Source organism: Geotrypetes seraphini, chromosome 2 (genome assembly GCF_902459505.1).
Source record: "Geotrypetes seraphini chromosome 2, aGeoSer1.1, whole genome shotgun sequence".
Lineage (NCBI taxonomy): Eukaryota > Metazoa > Chordata > Amphibia > Gymnophiona > Dermophiidae > Geotrypetes > Geotrypetes seraphini.
The window spans coordinates 66,935,427-66,949,560 of record NC_047085.1 but is presented as its reverse complement, the minus strand read 5'-3'; the positions used below and the strand labels follow the sequence as shown (position 1 = coordinate 66,949,560).

The following is a 14,134-nucleotide window of genomic DNA, read 5'->3' as shown; positions in this document are numbered from 1 at the left end:
GCCAAGAAGTTGCAGCAGGCGAGGGCAGGAACAACTCAGATCGTTCCTGCTCTGAAGAGGCCCCTCGGACTACCTGGGCTTTTTGAAGGTAGGCCTGGGGAGGGCGGAGTTGGTGAGCTGTCTGGGTTGACAGTTTTTCTGTCTTGGGGAGGGGGAGGTGGCAGGGGCAAGGCTATGGTTTCTTTATGAAATGAGTTGCAGAGTACCCAGAATTCACCATGTAGTATTGTAAAATTATGTCCTACCTGTTAATTTTCTTTCCTTTAGAAGCAGCAGATGAATCCAGAGACCAGTGGGATATAGCTCACATCGACCAGCAGGTGGAGATAGAGAACTGATTTCCAGTTGGCTTTATAGCCTGGTGATCCTCCTGTTGAATCAGTTATGCATATTGCCCCAGCATCCCCGTAAAGGAGCATGAGCCTCAAACCAACGGAAAAAACTTCATTCCAGTGAAAAATCTTGTAATTAGAAACGTAAGAACTAATAATAATAATAATCACCAACAATCTCCTAACCGAACTCAGAATTCCAAAGAACAAGCGAAAGAGATCGAGAGAGAGAGAGAGAGAGAGAGACCATCGGGGTGGGGCTCTGGATTCATCTGCTGCTTCTAAAGGAAAGAAAATTAACAGGTAGGACATAATTTTACATTCCTTTGCAAAGCAGCAGATGAATCCAGAGACCAGTGGGATGTAGCAAAGCAAACTCAAACTGGGTGGGAAGCCAAAGTCGCCTCTGCAATCACCGAAGCGCCAAAACTTGCCTCCGCACAGGCTGCCACGTCCAGCCGATAATGCTTAGAAAAGGTGTTTCCCGACGACCAAGTGGCCGCCCGGCAAATTTCCTCCAAAGACATACCCCCGGACTCTGCCCACGATGTTGCCAATGCCCGAGTGGAATGGGCACGAAGATGTTCCGGAACAATCTTCCCTGCCAAGAGATAAGCCGACGCAATAGCCTCTTTTACCCAACGAGCTATCGAAGCTTTTGACGCCGCCATACCCTTGTTTGCACCTGCAAATACCACGAAGAGATGATCCGAGCGGCGAAAGTCATTAGTCACCCCTAAATAATGAAGAATCATACGGCGTACATCCAGTAACCGTAATAACGGGAAACGCGCCCCCCAATCCTCCTTCCGAAAGGCCGGGAGGAATAAATTCTGGTTCACATGAAACGAAGAAACCACTTTTGGAAGAAAGGACGGCACCGTCCGCACCGCCACCCCAGCATCCGAAATGCGCAAAAAAGGCTCCCTGCAAGACAGCGCCTGCAGCTCCGACACACGTCTTGCAGACGCCATCGCTACCAAAAATACAGTCTTTAATGTAATATCTTTTAGCGTCGCCGCTGACAGCGGCTCAAACGGCGCCGCCTGCATCCTAGTGAGTACCAGCTTCAAACTCCAAGCTGGACAGGTGCGCCGTACCGGCGGACGGATATGGTGAACCCCCTTAAGGAATCGCACCACATCCGGATGAGATGCTACTGACGAGCGCGACACCCGGCCTCTATAACATGCAATGGCCGCCACCTGAACCTTAATCGAGTTATAGGCTAACCCTTTAGAAACGCCTTCCTGTAGAAAAGACAGAATAGCCGCTATAGACGCCTGGAAGGGCGCAATACTCTGCTTCCCGCACCAAGTCTCAAAAACTTTCCAAACTCTAGCATAAGAGGTAGACGTAGACATCTTCTTCGCTCTAAGAAGAGTTGCAATAACCTGATCCGAATAGCCCTTTTTAGTCAACCGCGACCGTTCAATAGCCAGGCCGTAAGACCAAAGTGGGCCGGATTGTCCATGGAGATTGGACCCTGGGTCAGCAAGTCCGGAGTCACCTGGAATTTCAACCGATCGCCCGACGCGAGTTGCATCAGATCCGCGTACCAAGACCGACGCGGCCAATCTGGAGCCACTAGGATCACTCTGCCCTGAAAGAGAGCGATGCGTTGTAAGACTCGACCGATCATCGGCCAAGGGGGGAATACATACAGAAGGGCATTCGGAGGCCACGGGAGAGCTAAAGCGTCCACCCCCTCCGAGCCCTTCTCTTTCCGTCTGCTGAAGAACCGAGGCCGCTTTGTGTTGCGGGATGAGGCCATGAGATCCATGTCTGGCAGCCCCCACCGAAGGACCAGCAGCTCGAACGCCCTTGGAGACAACTCCCATTCGCCGGGATCGAGACGATTCCTGCTGAGAAAGTCCGCTTGAATGTTTTCGCGACCCGCAATGTGTGCTGCTGAAAGAAGCGGAACATGCCTTTCCGCCCACTGAAACAGCAGCATCGCCTCTTCGGCTAGTCGAGGACTCCGAGTTCCCCCTTGACGATTGATATATGACACCGCCGTGACACTGTCCGAAAAGATCCTGATCGGCTGGCCCCGAATCATGGCCTGAAACTCTCGTAGCGCAAGCCTTATCGCTCTCAGTTCCAACAGATTGATGGAACAGTGTGCCTCTCCCGAGGACCACACTCCCTGCACGGAAGCTTGCCGGCACTGAGCCCCCCATCCTCGGAGACTGGCATCTGTCGTTATCACGACCCAATCCGGCGTCGCTAGCGGCATGCCCCGGAACAGATGGACCTCGGTCAGCCACCAGTGCATGCCGCGAGCCACCCGCGGACTCCAACGGAGCCGGCGACAATAGTCCAGAGAAGCCGGGGACCACCGAGAAAGAAGCGACATCTGCAGGGGCCTCATATGGAACCGAGCCCAGGGAACCACTTCCAGAGTCGCCACCATCGAGCCTAGAACCTGAACATAATCCCAAACCCGAGGATTGGGCGACCCGAGAAGCCCTCGAATTTGAGACTGTAATTTCTCTCCCCTTTCCCGGGGAAGAAACACCATTCCTAGGCCAGTTTCGAATCTGACCCCCAGGTGCACCAAAGACTGAGAAGGGGACAGAGAACTCTTGGGAAAGTTGACGATCCACCCTAGCGACTGAAGGAGCGAGATTACCCGTTGAGTGACCTCCACACTCTCTTGCCTGGACGACGCGCGGATTAACCAGTCGTCTAAGTACGGGTGAACCCGAATCCCTTCTTTGCGTAAAAAGGCAGCCACCACCACCATCACCTTCGAAAAGGTGCGGGGAGCCGTTGCCAGGCCAAAGGGCATAGCCCGAAATTGATAATGCTGGCCGAGGATCGCAAACCTCAGAAACTTCTGATGCGGAGGCCAGATTGGAATATGGAGGTACGCCTCTTTGAGATCGAGGGCCGTGAGAAACTCTCCTGGCCGTACGGCCGCAATCACTGAGCGAACCGTTTCCATCCTGAAATGGCGAACACTGAGAAATTGGTTGACTGCTTTTAGATCCAACACTGGCCTGAAGGAACCCCCCTTTTTTGGAACAACAAAATAAAGGGAATAAATACCGCGGCCTACCTCCTCCGGCGGTACCGGTACTACCGCCCCTAGATCCAGGAGAATTTGAAGAGTTAAGCGGACCGACTCTCCCTTGGCCGCTCCATTGCACGGGGATACCAAGAAAGAATCGGCGACGGGAGCGGCGAATTCTAACTTGTACCCTTCTTGAATAATATCTAACACCCAACGATCCGACGTGATCTTGGCCCACTCCGCCCAAAACGCCGACAGGCGTCCCCCTAGTGGAAAAGCAGAGGGGGCCAAGACCCCGTCATTGCGGGGCGCGACTTGCCGGGGTACGAGCTGGCTGACCGGAAGCGGGTTTCGTCGTACGAAAGGAACCTCTCTGACGCCCCTTAGGTCTAGCCGAAGAAAAGGCACCATACGCGGAACCAAAGAACGGTTTCCCAGACCTATACCTCCTCACCTCCCTGAAACGAGGTCTGGATGACGAGGACTTCAAAGGGGGCCTAGGCCTATCTTCCGGTAACCGCTGGGTTTTGGTATCTCCAAAATCCTTTACCAATCTCTCTAACTCTTCCCCAAACAATAAACCCCCTTTAAAAGGGAGTTTCACAAGACGAAGCTTAGACGCCGCATCTGCCGCCCAATGTCGCAGCCATAAAGACCTGCGAGAGACCACAGACAGTGACATTTGTTTCGCCGAAGCGCGAATAATATCATACAAGGAATCCGCTAGATAAGCCAAACCCGATTCCAAATCAACCAGTTCCGAAGGAACAGCACCCCCGGACTCCATCAAATTATCCGCCATCCCTTGAGACCACTGCAGACAGGCTCTTGCCGCATACGAGCTGCAGACTGCGGCCTGCAAAGTTACTGCAGCAACCTCAAAAGATAACTTCAGCGAAGATTCAACCTTCCTATCTTGGGCATCCTTTAATGTAACCCCCCCCTCTACAGGCAAGGTCGTCCGTTTGGTAACCGCGGCTACCAGAGCATCCACCTTAGGCAATTTAAATTTCTCAAGTTTGTACGGGTCAACCGGATACAAAAGCCGCATGGCCTTAGCTACCCGTAACCCGGCATCCGGCGTATCCCATTGAGCCGAAATCAGCTCCTGCATGGCTTCATGCACCGGAAAGGCCTTCGGTGGTCTACGGGTACCTGCCATAAGAGGGTTACCTAAAACTTTCGAATCCACCTGAGAAATATTTAAACTCAGTAAAGCTTTTGAAATTAAGGAGGAAAGTTCTTCCCGATGGAAAAGACGGAGCGCGGAAGGGTCATCCACTTCCCTACACTGGGGATCCTCCTCTTCCCACTCCTCTACCTCACCTTCCTCCAACAACTCAGGAAGGGAAAAAGGGGAAACAACCATAGGCTCGTCCGCGGACGCAAGCCTGCGTTTTTTAAATATCGGCGATTTCACCGGAGAACCATCCCCCTTCGCCGTCTCCCCCGCATCCACTTTCAAAGGAACAGGTGGGGGCACAGCAGGCACCGGCAAGCTCACCGAGACCGGAGGAGCAGGCTGACTGCACTGCAGCATGAAAGCCTTATGCATTAACATCACAAACTCCGGGGTGAACGAGCCAAGTCCACCCGCTGAAGCTCCCCCCTGTTCGGCGCCGGAGAGCAGAGCCCCTGCGCCCTCCCGCACTTCCGACTCCCCCCCCTCCGCCGACCCCCCTTCGGCCGTGGCAATACCACGCCGTGAGGCCGAGCCGACCGCGAGGGGCGGGGACGCCGAGCGCGCTTCCCGGACGCGAGAACTGGCTCCCTCGCCTGCCTGCAAAACATAATCCTCAGCTGATGCGTCTAAGCACCCCGCTGAGCACAAGCCCGCCGGTGTTCGACGCTTCCCACAGCGTGAACACCGCTGACGAGCCTCTTCCGCCATCACCACGCCCCCCTCCCGACCGGACCGGCACTCGAGGCGGCACCAACAAAAGAAATACAAATGAAGTTCAGTACTCACCACGCTCTCAGCCCGCCCCCCTCAGTCAGGAAAAAGCTGGTAATTAATCCAAAGCTACCTAACCAGGGCACAGCTCAGCACAGGCAGAAGCGTTTCTCTTTTTTTTTTTTTTTTTTTTTTTTTTTTTTTTAAACTGGAATGAAGAAACAAACGCTGAGAGCAGGCAAAACCCTCAATCACTCGGAGGGGAGGGTGGAGCAGGGACCTGGGAGGGCCCAGGTGTAACTCCTAAAGCCGGCACCAATCAGCCAGGCACCCCTATCCAAGCTGAAGAGCCAAAGGCTCAACAGAGGAGACTAGAAGATCACCAATCCACCAGGCACTCGTTAGATTCCAGGAGCTAAGATAGAGCTCCACCACCGCTGGGAGATAGAGCAAAACTGATTCAACAGGAGGATCACCAGGCTATAAAGCCAACTGGAAATCAGTTCTCTATCTCCACCTGCTGGTCGATGTGAGCTATATCCCACTGGTCTCTGGATTCATCTGCTGCTTTGCAAAGGAATGTAATTTTTTGACCCCCCCAACCAGACTCCAGATAATCTATGAATCTTTATTTAGTGGAGATCTGCCCTGGTTCCTCTCCTCTTCCTTCTGCTGTACAAGGATATATTAACCTCCCTGGTCTCCTGGACCTTGAAGGTGTTATCTCCAGAGCAAGACTAAGCTCTACTGGCTGCAGTGGTATAGTAAGAGGGGGGCAAGAATGCCCCGGGTGCTGTCTTTGCTCCCCGCCCCCGCATACCTCCTTAAATGGCACGAGCAGCATCTTCCACCTGGTAGGATGCGATATCAGAAGGGCGCCAAGGCTGTCACGAGCAGCAGGTGGAAGATGCTGCTCGTGCCGGTGAACATTTCAACAGGTTTGCAGGGGTACATGGCGTAGTTGGGGAGAGGGAGCAGAGGCGCATGGCGCAGCAATGATGGGCGCCACTGCCCCAGGTATGAACCTCCCTCACTATGCCACTGAATGGCTGTTAACAGACAAACTTGAGTCTCCCTGGCACAGCATAAGAGCAGAGTCCTGGGATCAATCCCAAAAAATATTTTTGGAACCAAGATATTCAAATATTGCATGATTTTCACTAAAACCTGGTTCTATTATGCAGATCAAGTAATGCAAAACTGCATTCAAAGATTATGACAAAGTGCTTCAGAAAGGCAGATCTGAATAATTAATGTTTGCCTTATTTGAATATTTTATAGAGCCTTTCAGTTGTGATCTGCTTAGACAACAAACAATGCATGTGCTCTGAAAGTGATGGTGCTTACTCTGTGGTAATATCTGTTCCCGGAGCATAGCTACCATTGAGGGACCCCAGCAAAATGCCCAGGGCCACTTGCTGTTGCTCCCCCCTCACAGGTCCCAGCATTTCTCTTCCTTTCTCTACCATAGGTCCAGTATCTACTGTAATCCTCATAATCCATGGTGAGTGTCTAGAAGAGGCAGTGAGGTAGGTAGACTGCCTCCAGTCGGTGCCTCTAAAGCCTTTTCACTGCCACATCTCACCTCTCTGGTGTCATTTCCTGTGGGCAGGATGCAGCAGTTGGAATACCCTGGCAGGATTGGCTGGAGGCAGTCTGTCTACCTCTCTGCTACTGCATCTGCTTGCTGCTCACTATGGGCTCAAGGGCCGTGGCGAGGGTTAATAGATATGCTGGGACCTGTGGAGTGGGGGTGGGGTAGGACAGGAAGATGTGGTGGTAGAGAGATGCTAGAACACAGGGGGTTGGGGGATACTAGGATGTGTGGGGGAGGGAGTGAAATCAAGGCGGAGAGATGAAAAACCTGGAGAAGAAAAGATGAGAGGTGATGCTGGACCTGAGGAGCTGAGTGGATGGGAGATACACTGGACCAACAGCGAGTGAGAACAAGAGAGATGGGTGGTGTGGAAAGAGGGGAAGAGAAGTGACAAGCTGAATAAGGAACACAGAAGAAATGCTGAGTATAAAGTGAGTGCTGAACATAGGAAAGTGGAAGGAGGAAAGGGACAAGGACACAGAAGGTAGATGCTGGAACAGGGATTCAGAGGGAAATGGATAGTGTGAATAAAAAGAAGAAATGTCAAAAGGATAGAAGTCTGAAAAGAGATTTAAGGGAACATAAAACAGCAAAAAGCAGGAGACAACAAAAGGTGTGTTGGGGGGAATATTGCTTTCTGAATTTATTTACTATAATATGTCGGCTTTGGGAAATGTGCATATATCGTATCTTGCATTTCAGTTTCTATTTCTATTACTATGACAGGTTTTCTACAGTGGGCTCAAATATGATTGCTTTTTGCAGGGTTTGTACACTAGAGCTCTGAAGGGATTCCTCTTTCCCCCTCCCTTCAGTCCCCGTACCTTTGAATGCATGGTATTATAGAGTCCATCTTTATTTTTCCGCCCGAGGCCCAGAGCGTATGTATAGCAGTGCTACTATAGAAATGATAAGTAGTAATAGCTGCTCCTTACCTGCAGGTTCTCACTGGTCTTCCTTTGCTGTTTACTGGGTTTCTTCATTTTATCTTCAAGAGGTACTTCAATCTGCTGAAAGATTTAGTGAGATTAAAATTAGAATACAAACACTAAATATATACTGTATTTTTCACTCCATAAGATGCACTTTTCCCCCCCAAAAAAGTGGGTGGAAATAAGGGTGCAACTTATGGAGCGAATACCCCCCTGTACCCTTTAAAAAATCTGCTCGTCCAGCACTGTATGGCAGGAGCTTTCAGCGCTTCTGCCCTTCCCTCTGCTGACTCCAGAACTCTTGCAGCAGTGTCAGAGGGGAACACTTTTTAAAATCCTGCCGTCCAGTGCAGAACGGCAGGAGATTTCAGCGCTCCTGCCCTTCCTTCAGCTGATTTCAAAACTCTCGCGGCAGCATCGGAGCGGAGCACGAGGCAGGCGTGAGCTTTTTGCATTCCTGCCTGGTCCCGCTCCGTGAATGGCTGCCGCCAGTTCTTATGGGACTGACGCCAGTCATTCACGGAGTGGGACCAGGCAGGAACGCAAAAGCTTTCGCCTGCCTCGTGCTCCGCTCTGATGCTGCCGCGAGAGCTTTGGAGTCAGCTGAGGGAAGGGCAGGAGTGTTGAAAGCTCCTGCTGTACTGCAGTGGACAGCAGGATTTTAAAAAAAGATACGGGGGCCTGCCTGACTGGGGGTGGGGGGCCCTGCCTGCCTGCCTTGGGGTGGGGGGCCCTGTCTGCCAGTTACTAGCCCTGCCTGCCAGCTACTAGCCCTGCCTGCCAGCCACTAGGCCTGCCTGCCCTGTGCCCTGTCCCAGTCTACCACTAGACCACTAGAGGGGGGACAGGGTACAGAGCCTGGCAGGGAAGGGGGACAGTGTTCAGAGCTTGGCAAGGAGTGTGGGGTTGGGTACAGAGTCTAGCAGGGAGAATTTGGTTCAGAATGGGTTTTTATCCTTGTTTTCCTCCTCTAAATTTAGGGTGCGTCTTATGGTCAGGTGCGTCTTATGGAGCGAAAAATACGGTAAGTCTCTATGCACACAACATAAAAGGACACATCTCATTTTTTTGGAGGTACTTCATGTGTGCATTGTGCACCCAGGAAAGTACACCCCATGTATAAATAAAGAAGGCGGTCTTAGTCTTTAAGATCCAGATGCACAAAAATCATTAAAATACTATGGGGCCGATAAATTGTCTGATTTGAAAATGGCAGTCGATGGTCAAACGACGTCACATGCAAATGAGTTTGGTAGAAGTCTACCATAATTCCATCTGATCAGTCGTTGGAAATGTGACTGACACATGCACAGAGCTGGCAGGGGAAGTCCCGAAGCAGTCTCCTGCTGCTCTGTTATTCGGGGCAGGAAGACATTTTTTCTTTAATGGGCACAAATGTTTGTGTGCGTGTTACACGCACAAAATCTGTTCCCATTTAAAAAAGAAAAAAGTTGTGCTGCCCTCTCTCCTCTGATGATGCCCCCCCAAAAAAAGAAAAACGATTGGCAGGAGGGATGCTCACTACTTCCTGCCTTGGAAACCCGGATCCCACCACATTCCTGATCCTGTCTCGCAAAGATCATTGGCAGAAGAGAAATCCATTCCCTCCTGTCTCGGCAACCTGGCCCCCCCACGTTCCTGACACCCCTACGAAGGTCATGGCCACCCAATCCCTCCCCCCCCCCCTCCCAGTGAAGATCATCGGCAGGAAGGTTGCCCACTCCCTCCTGCCTTGGCCGCCCCCATGTCCACGCTCCATCCCCATACCTTATAAGGAAGACAGCAGGATGGCAACCCCACCTCTTCAAAATAAGAACATAATAGCCAATGGTCCATATCAAGTCCTGTAGCCCGTTCTCATGGTGGCCAATCCAGGTCCCTAGTGCCTGGCCAAAATCCAAGGATGTTAGGGCATCAGTTGAAGTGCTTGTTTTAATGTTAATTGTCTTTATTTTAATGCTAATGAGCTTGATTGCATAGCAGAATTGGAGGTTACAACGAGCGCACAGAAAAGTCCATAGTAAGCCACTGTGTACATCAGTTGGTAAATTACTTCAACGCTAAACCAGTTCAAACTGGCTTAGCAACGATCATTAAATGTTTATTTAAGATTTGATCTACCGCTCCTGCATTTTACTGACCTAAGCGGTTTACAATGTGTCAAACTAAAATGAAGTTAGGCATTTGAGGAAAACTACCCTATCTGTCCCGAAGGCTCACAATCTAGCTAAAGTACCTGATAAACTAAAAATATGTAATAACAACATTTCTAAGATCAAAAATCAAAGAGATAGAAAATAGAAATAATGAAAGAAGATAAAAAATTAAAAATAAAACAAAACAAATTTAAGAGAGAGAAAAGTCTCTGAAGCGGCCTGATAGCAAACAGTCATATTTTAGTACAGGTCTTAATACAACTCCTGGCATAGCACATTTTGCAGATCTGTCACTGGCAGAGCTTGAGAGCATCAAAGAAATTAACATTTCTAAAACATATCCACTAAAACTGTTATATGAAATAAATAAAACCAAATCAACATGAATCAGTACAAATTAAGGCAGATTGCAGTCACCATTCCATTATTCAATTCAGGAGAGCCATTTGAAAAAAAATCCTTAAACGGTGGATTTAGTGCATCTGGGCCTAAGTACTCTAATATGTAATCCTGATGCCTCAGAGTTACTTGCAGGAGCCTACTCTGACAATTTGTGGCTGGCTCATATCATTGGGTTTCCTATCCTATTAGGATGTACAAGGATTCTTTTAGGAGCAGCTGACAACATTGATTCCTGCAAAAACTATCCATAACTTTGTAGTCTGCTGCAGCCACTTTGTATTCATATTTTTGTCAGAGCTAGACTGGTTGTAGATATCTATCTATCTATACACACACACATACATCATATAAAGTACAAAATTATGCCCATATATCAATACACATTCCATGCATCACTTTTCTACACATTATAAAATGTGGTATTTTGTAGTTGCTTGGGGGAGGGGGAGTGTTGATCTAGAAAGTTCTTCCATTCCTATGGACTTCTCACCAAATTGGATGAATTCTCTGTTGTGCAATGGCGCCACTAACCTTCATTTTCAACTTTCAAGGGTCTGCCCCCCCCCCTTTGCTAATCCTTTCTTTTGCGAAAAACACAGCCACTAGGTGCCATCATTATGTAATGACAGATGCCTTCACTCAAGGGTGTCAACTCCACTTCCACTGTATCCCCAGCTCAGGAACCAATTTAGGTTTTCCATAGGCACTGTACCAGGTTGGCCCTCTATAATATTTGTTTTTAGACATATAAGTGGCTTACAAGTTTAGAAATGAACATATAAGGCCACTTTCTCTCAGTCCCTTGGGTGTAGCTTATACCATGTTTTGTAAGTAATTAAACTTGCTGTAGATAGAAAGCAGCATGGACAGGGTAGACCCATGCCCTAGGAACCTAGAAGTCGCCTCCAATTTCATCTGCTTTAATAGTGCTAGAGGAAAAGCCCAGGTGAAAAGACCCACCATTTCTAGATCTCCCTTGGCAGGCAGCATCAGCTCTTCTGAAAAACTCTTTTGTAAGCAGCTGCTCAATAGAAATGCCTAAAAGAGAACAAATCACAAAGACGACATTTCTATTAAATATGCACATAAATCATTAGAATAATGTTGTAAGAGCATATACATGCCAAACTTCCACCTATTTTGTACATATGCACATCTTACAGTGTGTATTTTTACAGGTAGATGTATAAATGGGAGAGTCTGGATGGGATTCACAGTATATTACTTGTGTATCTCTGGGATATACGTACACAATTGTGTTGACTCGATAGCTAACGTAAGTACTTACACCTAACTTATAAGTGCATACGTATTAATATTAAAAAAGGGAAGTAGACACTCAGTTATAAAATTATCCCCAAAATGACCACATTTCTAATCACACATTCACCTCACACTTATCTCACACACACACAAAAAATACTAGGTAGTTTTTCTATGTATTTTAAGTTAAGTTAATACCATGGGAATGCACAGTATACCTTCTAGCAAATGGGTATATCAACAATATATTTGAAATGCTTCCAAACCAAGTTATTTATTTGCACAGTAAAGTGATGTGATGTTTTAATTACTATATACTGTATACTCAAATATAAACCGCAATTTTTAGGCCACAAAAGTGGCCCAAAAATGGGGATTTCGGTTTATATTTGGGTCAGCGCCCTCTGCCCCCTCTCCTGGACCTGTTGCAGGCCTCCGCTGGGCCTGCCATAAGACCTGGTGGTCCAGCGGTGGGCTGGGACAGGAGAGATCCTCCCATCTCCTGTCCCGGCTGACTCAGAGAACTTTTTACCTCCCTCCTGCCTCCCTGTCAAATCTTTTAAATCCCTGGTGATCCTGCGGTGAACCAGAGCAAGAGCGATCTTCCTTCACTCCTGCCCCCAGGAGAGCTGCTAGCTGAATGACTGTTACAAGTTCTCAGGGCAGGAGTGAAGGAAGGGGGGCTGAGTGCAGAGATTGGCAGGGCAGGAATAGGTGTAAGGGAGGGAGCTGGGTGCAGAGCCTGGCAGAGCAGGGAGGGAGGGAAAACATGGTGCAGAGCCTGGCAGGGAGGGATAGGAGCTGGGTTACAGTTATTTTCTTTGATATACCGCCATTTTTAACAAAAAAGTCAGATATTTGTAGAATAGATTTCAAGCACTTACTTGGGTTTAAGTGTGTGCACATACATAAGTGCTACTATTCTAAAAACATTTACGTCTAGAACAGGTACAGAAATGTTGGAGTTCAATTTACAGAATTATCCTAAATTTTTACGGATGCACAGCTAACCTTACACCAGTATTCTGTAAAAGAGGTTAGGCATAGGTTATGTATGTGCATGTGGGAATCAGAAACCCGAGGCACAGCTATACGATGGGAGGGATGTTATTGAATGAGAGTACCCAAGAAAGGGACTTGGGGGTAATGGTGGACATGACAATGAAGCCAATGGCACAGTGCGCAGCGGCCGCCAAGAGAGCGAATAGAATGCTGGGGATAATCAAGAAGGGTATTACAACAAGAACGAAAGAAGTTATCCTGCCGCTGTACCGGGCAATGGTGCGTCCGCATCTTGAGTACTGCGTCCAGTATTGGTCACCATACCTTAAGAAGGATATGGTGTTACTCGAGAGAGTTCAGAGGAGAGCGACACGACTGATTAAGGGGATGGAAAGCCTTTCATACGCTGAGAGATTGGAGAAACTGGGTCTCTTTTCCCTGGAGAAGAGAAGACTTAGAGGGGATATGATAGAGACTTACAAGATCATGAAGGGCATAGAGAGAGTAGAGAGGGACAGATTCTTCAAACTTTCAGAACATAAAAAAATAAGGGCATTTGGAAAATTGAAAGGGGACAGATTCAAAGCGAATGCTAGGAAGTTCTTCTTTACCCAACGTGTGGTGGACACCTGGAATGCGCTTCCAGAGGACGTTATAGGGCAGCGAACGGTACTGGGGTTTAAGAAAGGATTGGACAATTTCCTGCTGGAAAAGGGGATAGAGGGGTATAGATAAAAGATTACTGCACAGGTCCTGGACCTGATGGGCCGCCACGTGAGCGGACTGCAGGGCGCGATGGACCTCAGGTCTGACCCAGCGGAGGCATTTCTTATGTTCTTATGTTTATTCTACAGCTGTACTCCAAATGTTTTAATGGTGACTATAAATGTCCAACCCCCAAAATTCCCAACACTGAAAATAAATCTAAAAAAAGTTCCAGTGAATAAGGAAAAGGAAAGGGAATGAAATGCAATGAATGGCAGGGCAGGGGGGGCTGGGTGCAGAGTCTGGCAGGGCACTGCACTTGAATATGAATCACCTGCTTTATATTTGAGTCAACCTTTTTTTCTCCTTTTTTTGGGGAAATAGGTTACCTCTGTTTATATTCGAGTATATACGGTACTGCATCTTGATTTAAGTTTCTTGTTCCCCCAAATCCCATCTATAGACAGATGGACAGATAGTGCTACTTTTCTAGCTGTAATCTGGAGCCCCCTCCCTCCCGACAGCCATTAAACATACATATCCTCTATTTGTGTATTTTCAGTGATGCTGGAAATGCCCTCTATTTTCTCCAGCACTATTAGAGTACCAGGGCGGAATGAGATCTTTCCACCTAGAGTTACCATACAGTCCGGGAAACCCCGGAAATGTCTTTTTAGAGGACTATCTGGGCACCTGGAGGGATTTCCAAAACCCAGCAGTTTGTTCGGGTTTTGGAAATCCTGAGTTCGGAGGCTGCGTCTGGAAGCCTTTGCGCGGCCATCACCATGATAACATTATACACATGCATGTGATGTCATTGTGTCAATATCCA

At 48.5% G+C, this 14,134-nt stretch overlaps 1 protein-coding gene across 3 annotated transcripts in view; it reads right to left on the bottom strand.

Moving 5' to 3' along the window:
- SNX31 (sorting nexin 31) overlaps positions 1 to 14,134 on the bottom strand; it is a 103,803-nt gene that overhangs the window by 3,991 nt on the left and 85,678 nt on the right. For 2 of the 3 annotated variants that reach the window (XM_033934389.1, XM_033934387.1), the window contains 2 exons: positions 11,293 to 11,370; positions 7,778 to 7,852 (listed from right to left, as the gene is read on the bottom strand). In XM_033934389.1, coding sequence (XP_033790280.1) covers positions 7,778 to 7,852; positions 11,293 to 11,370 — 153 coding nt within the window. The remainder of the gene's footprint in view (positions 1 to 7,777; positions 7,853 to 11,292; positions 11,371 to 14,134) is intronic. The other variant, XM_033934388.1, reaches the window with a different exon arrangement.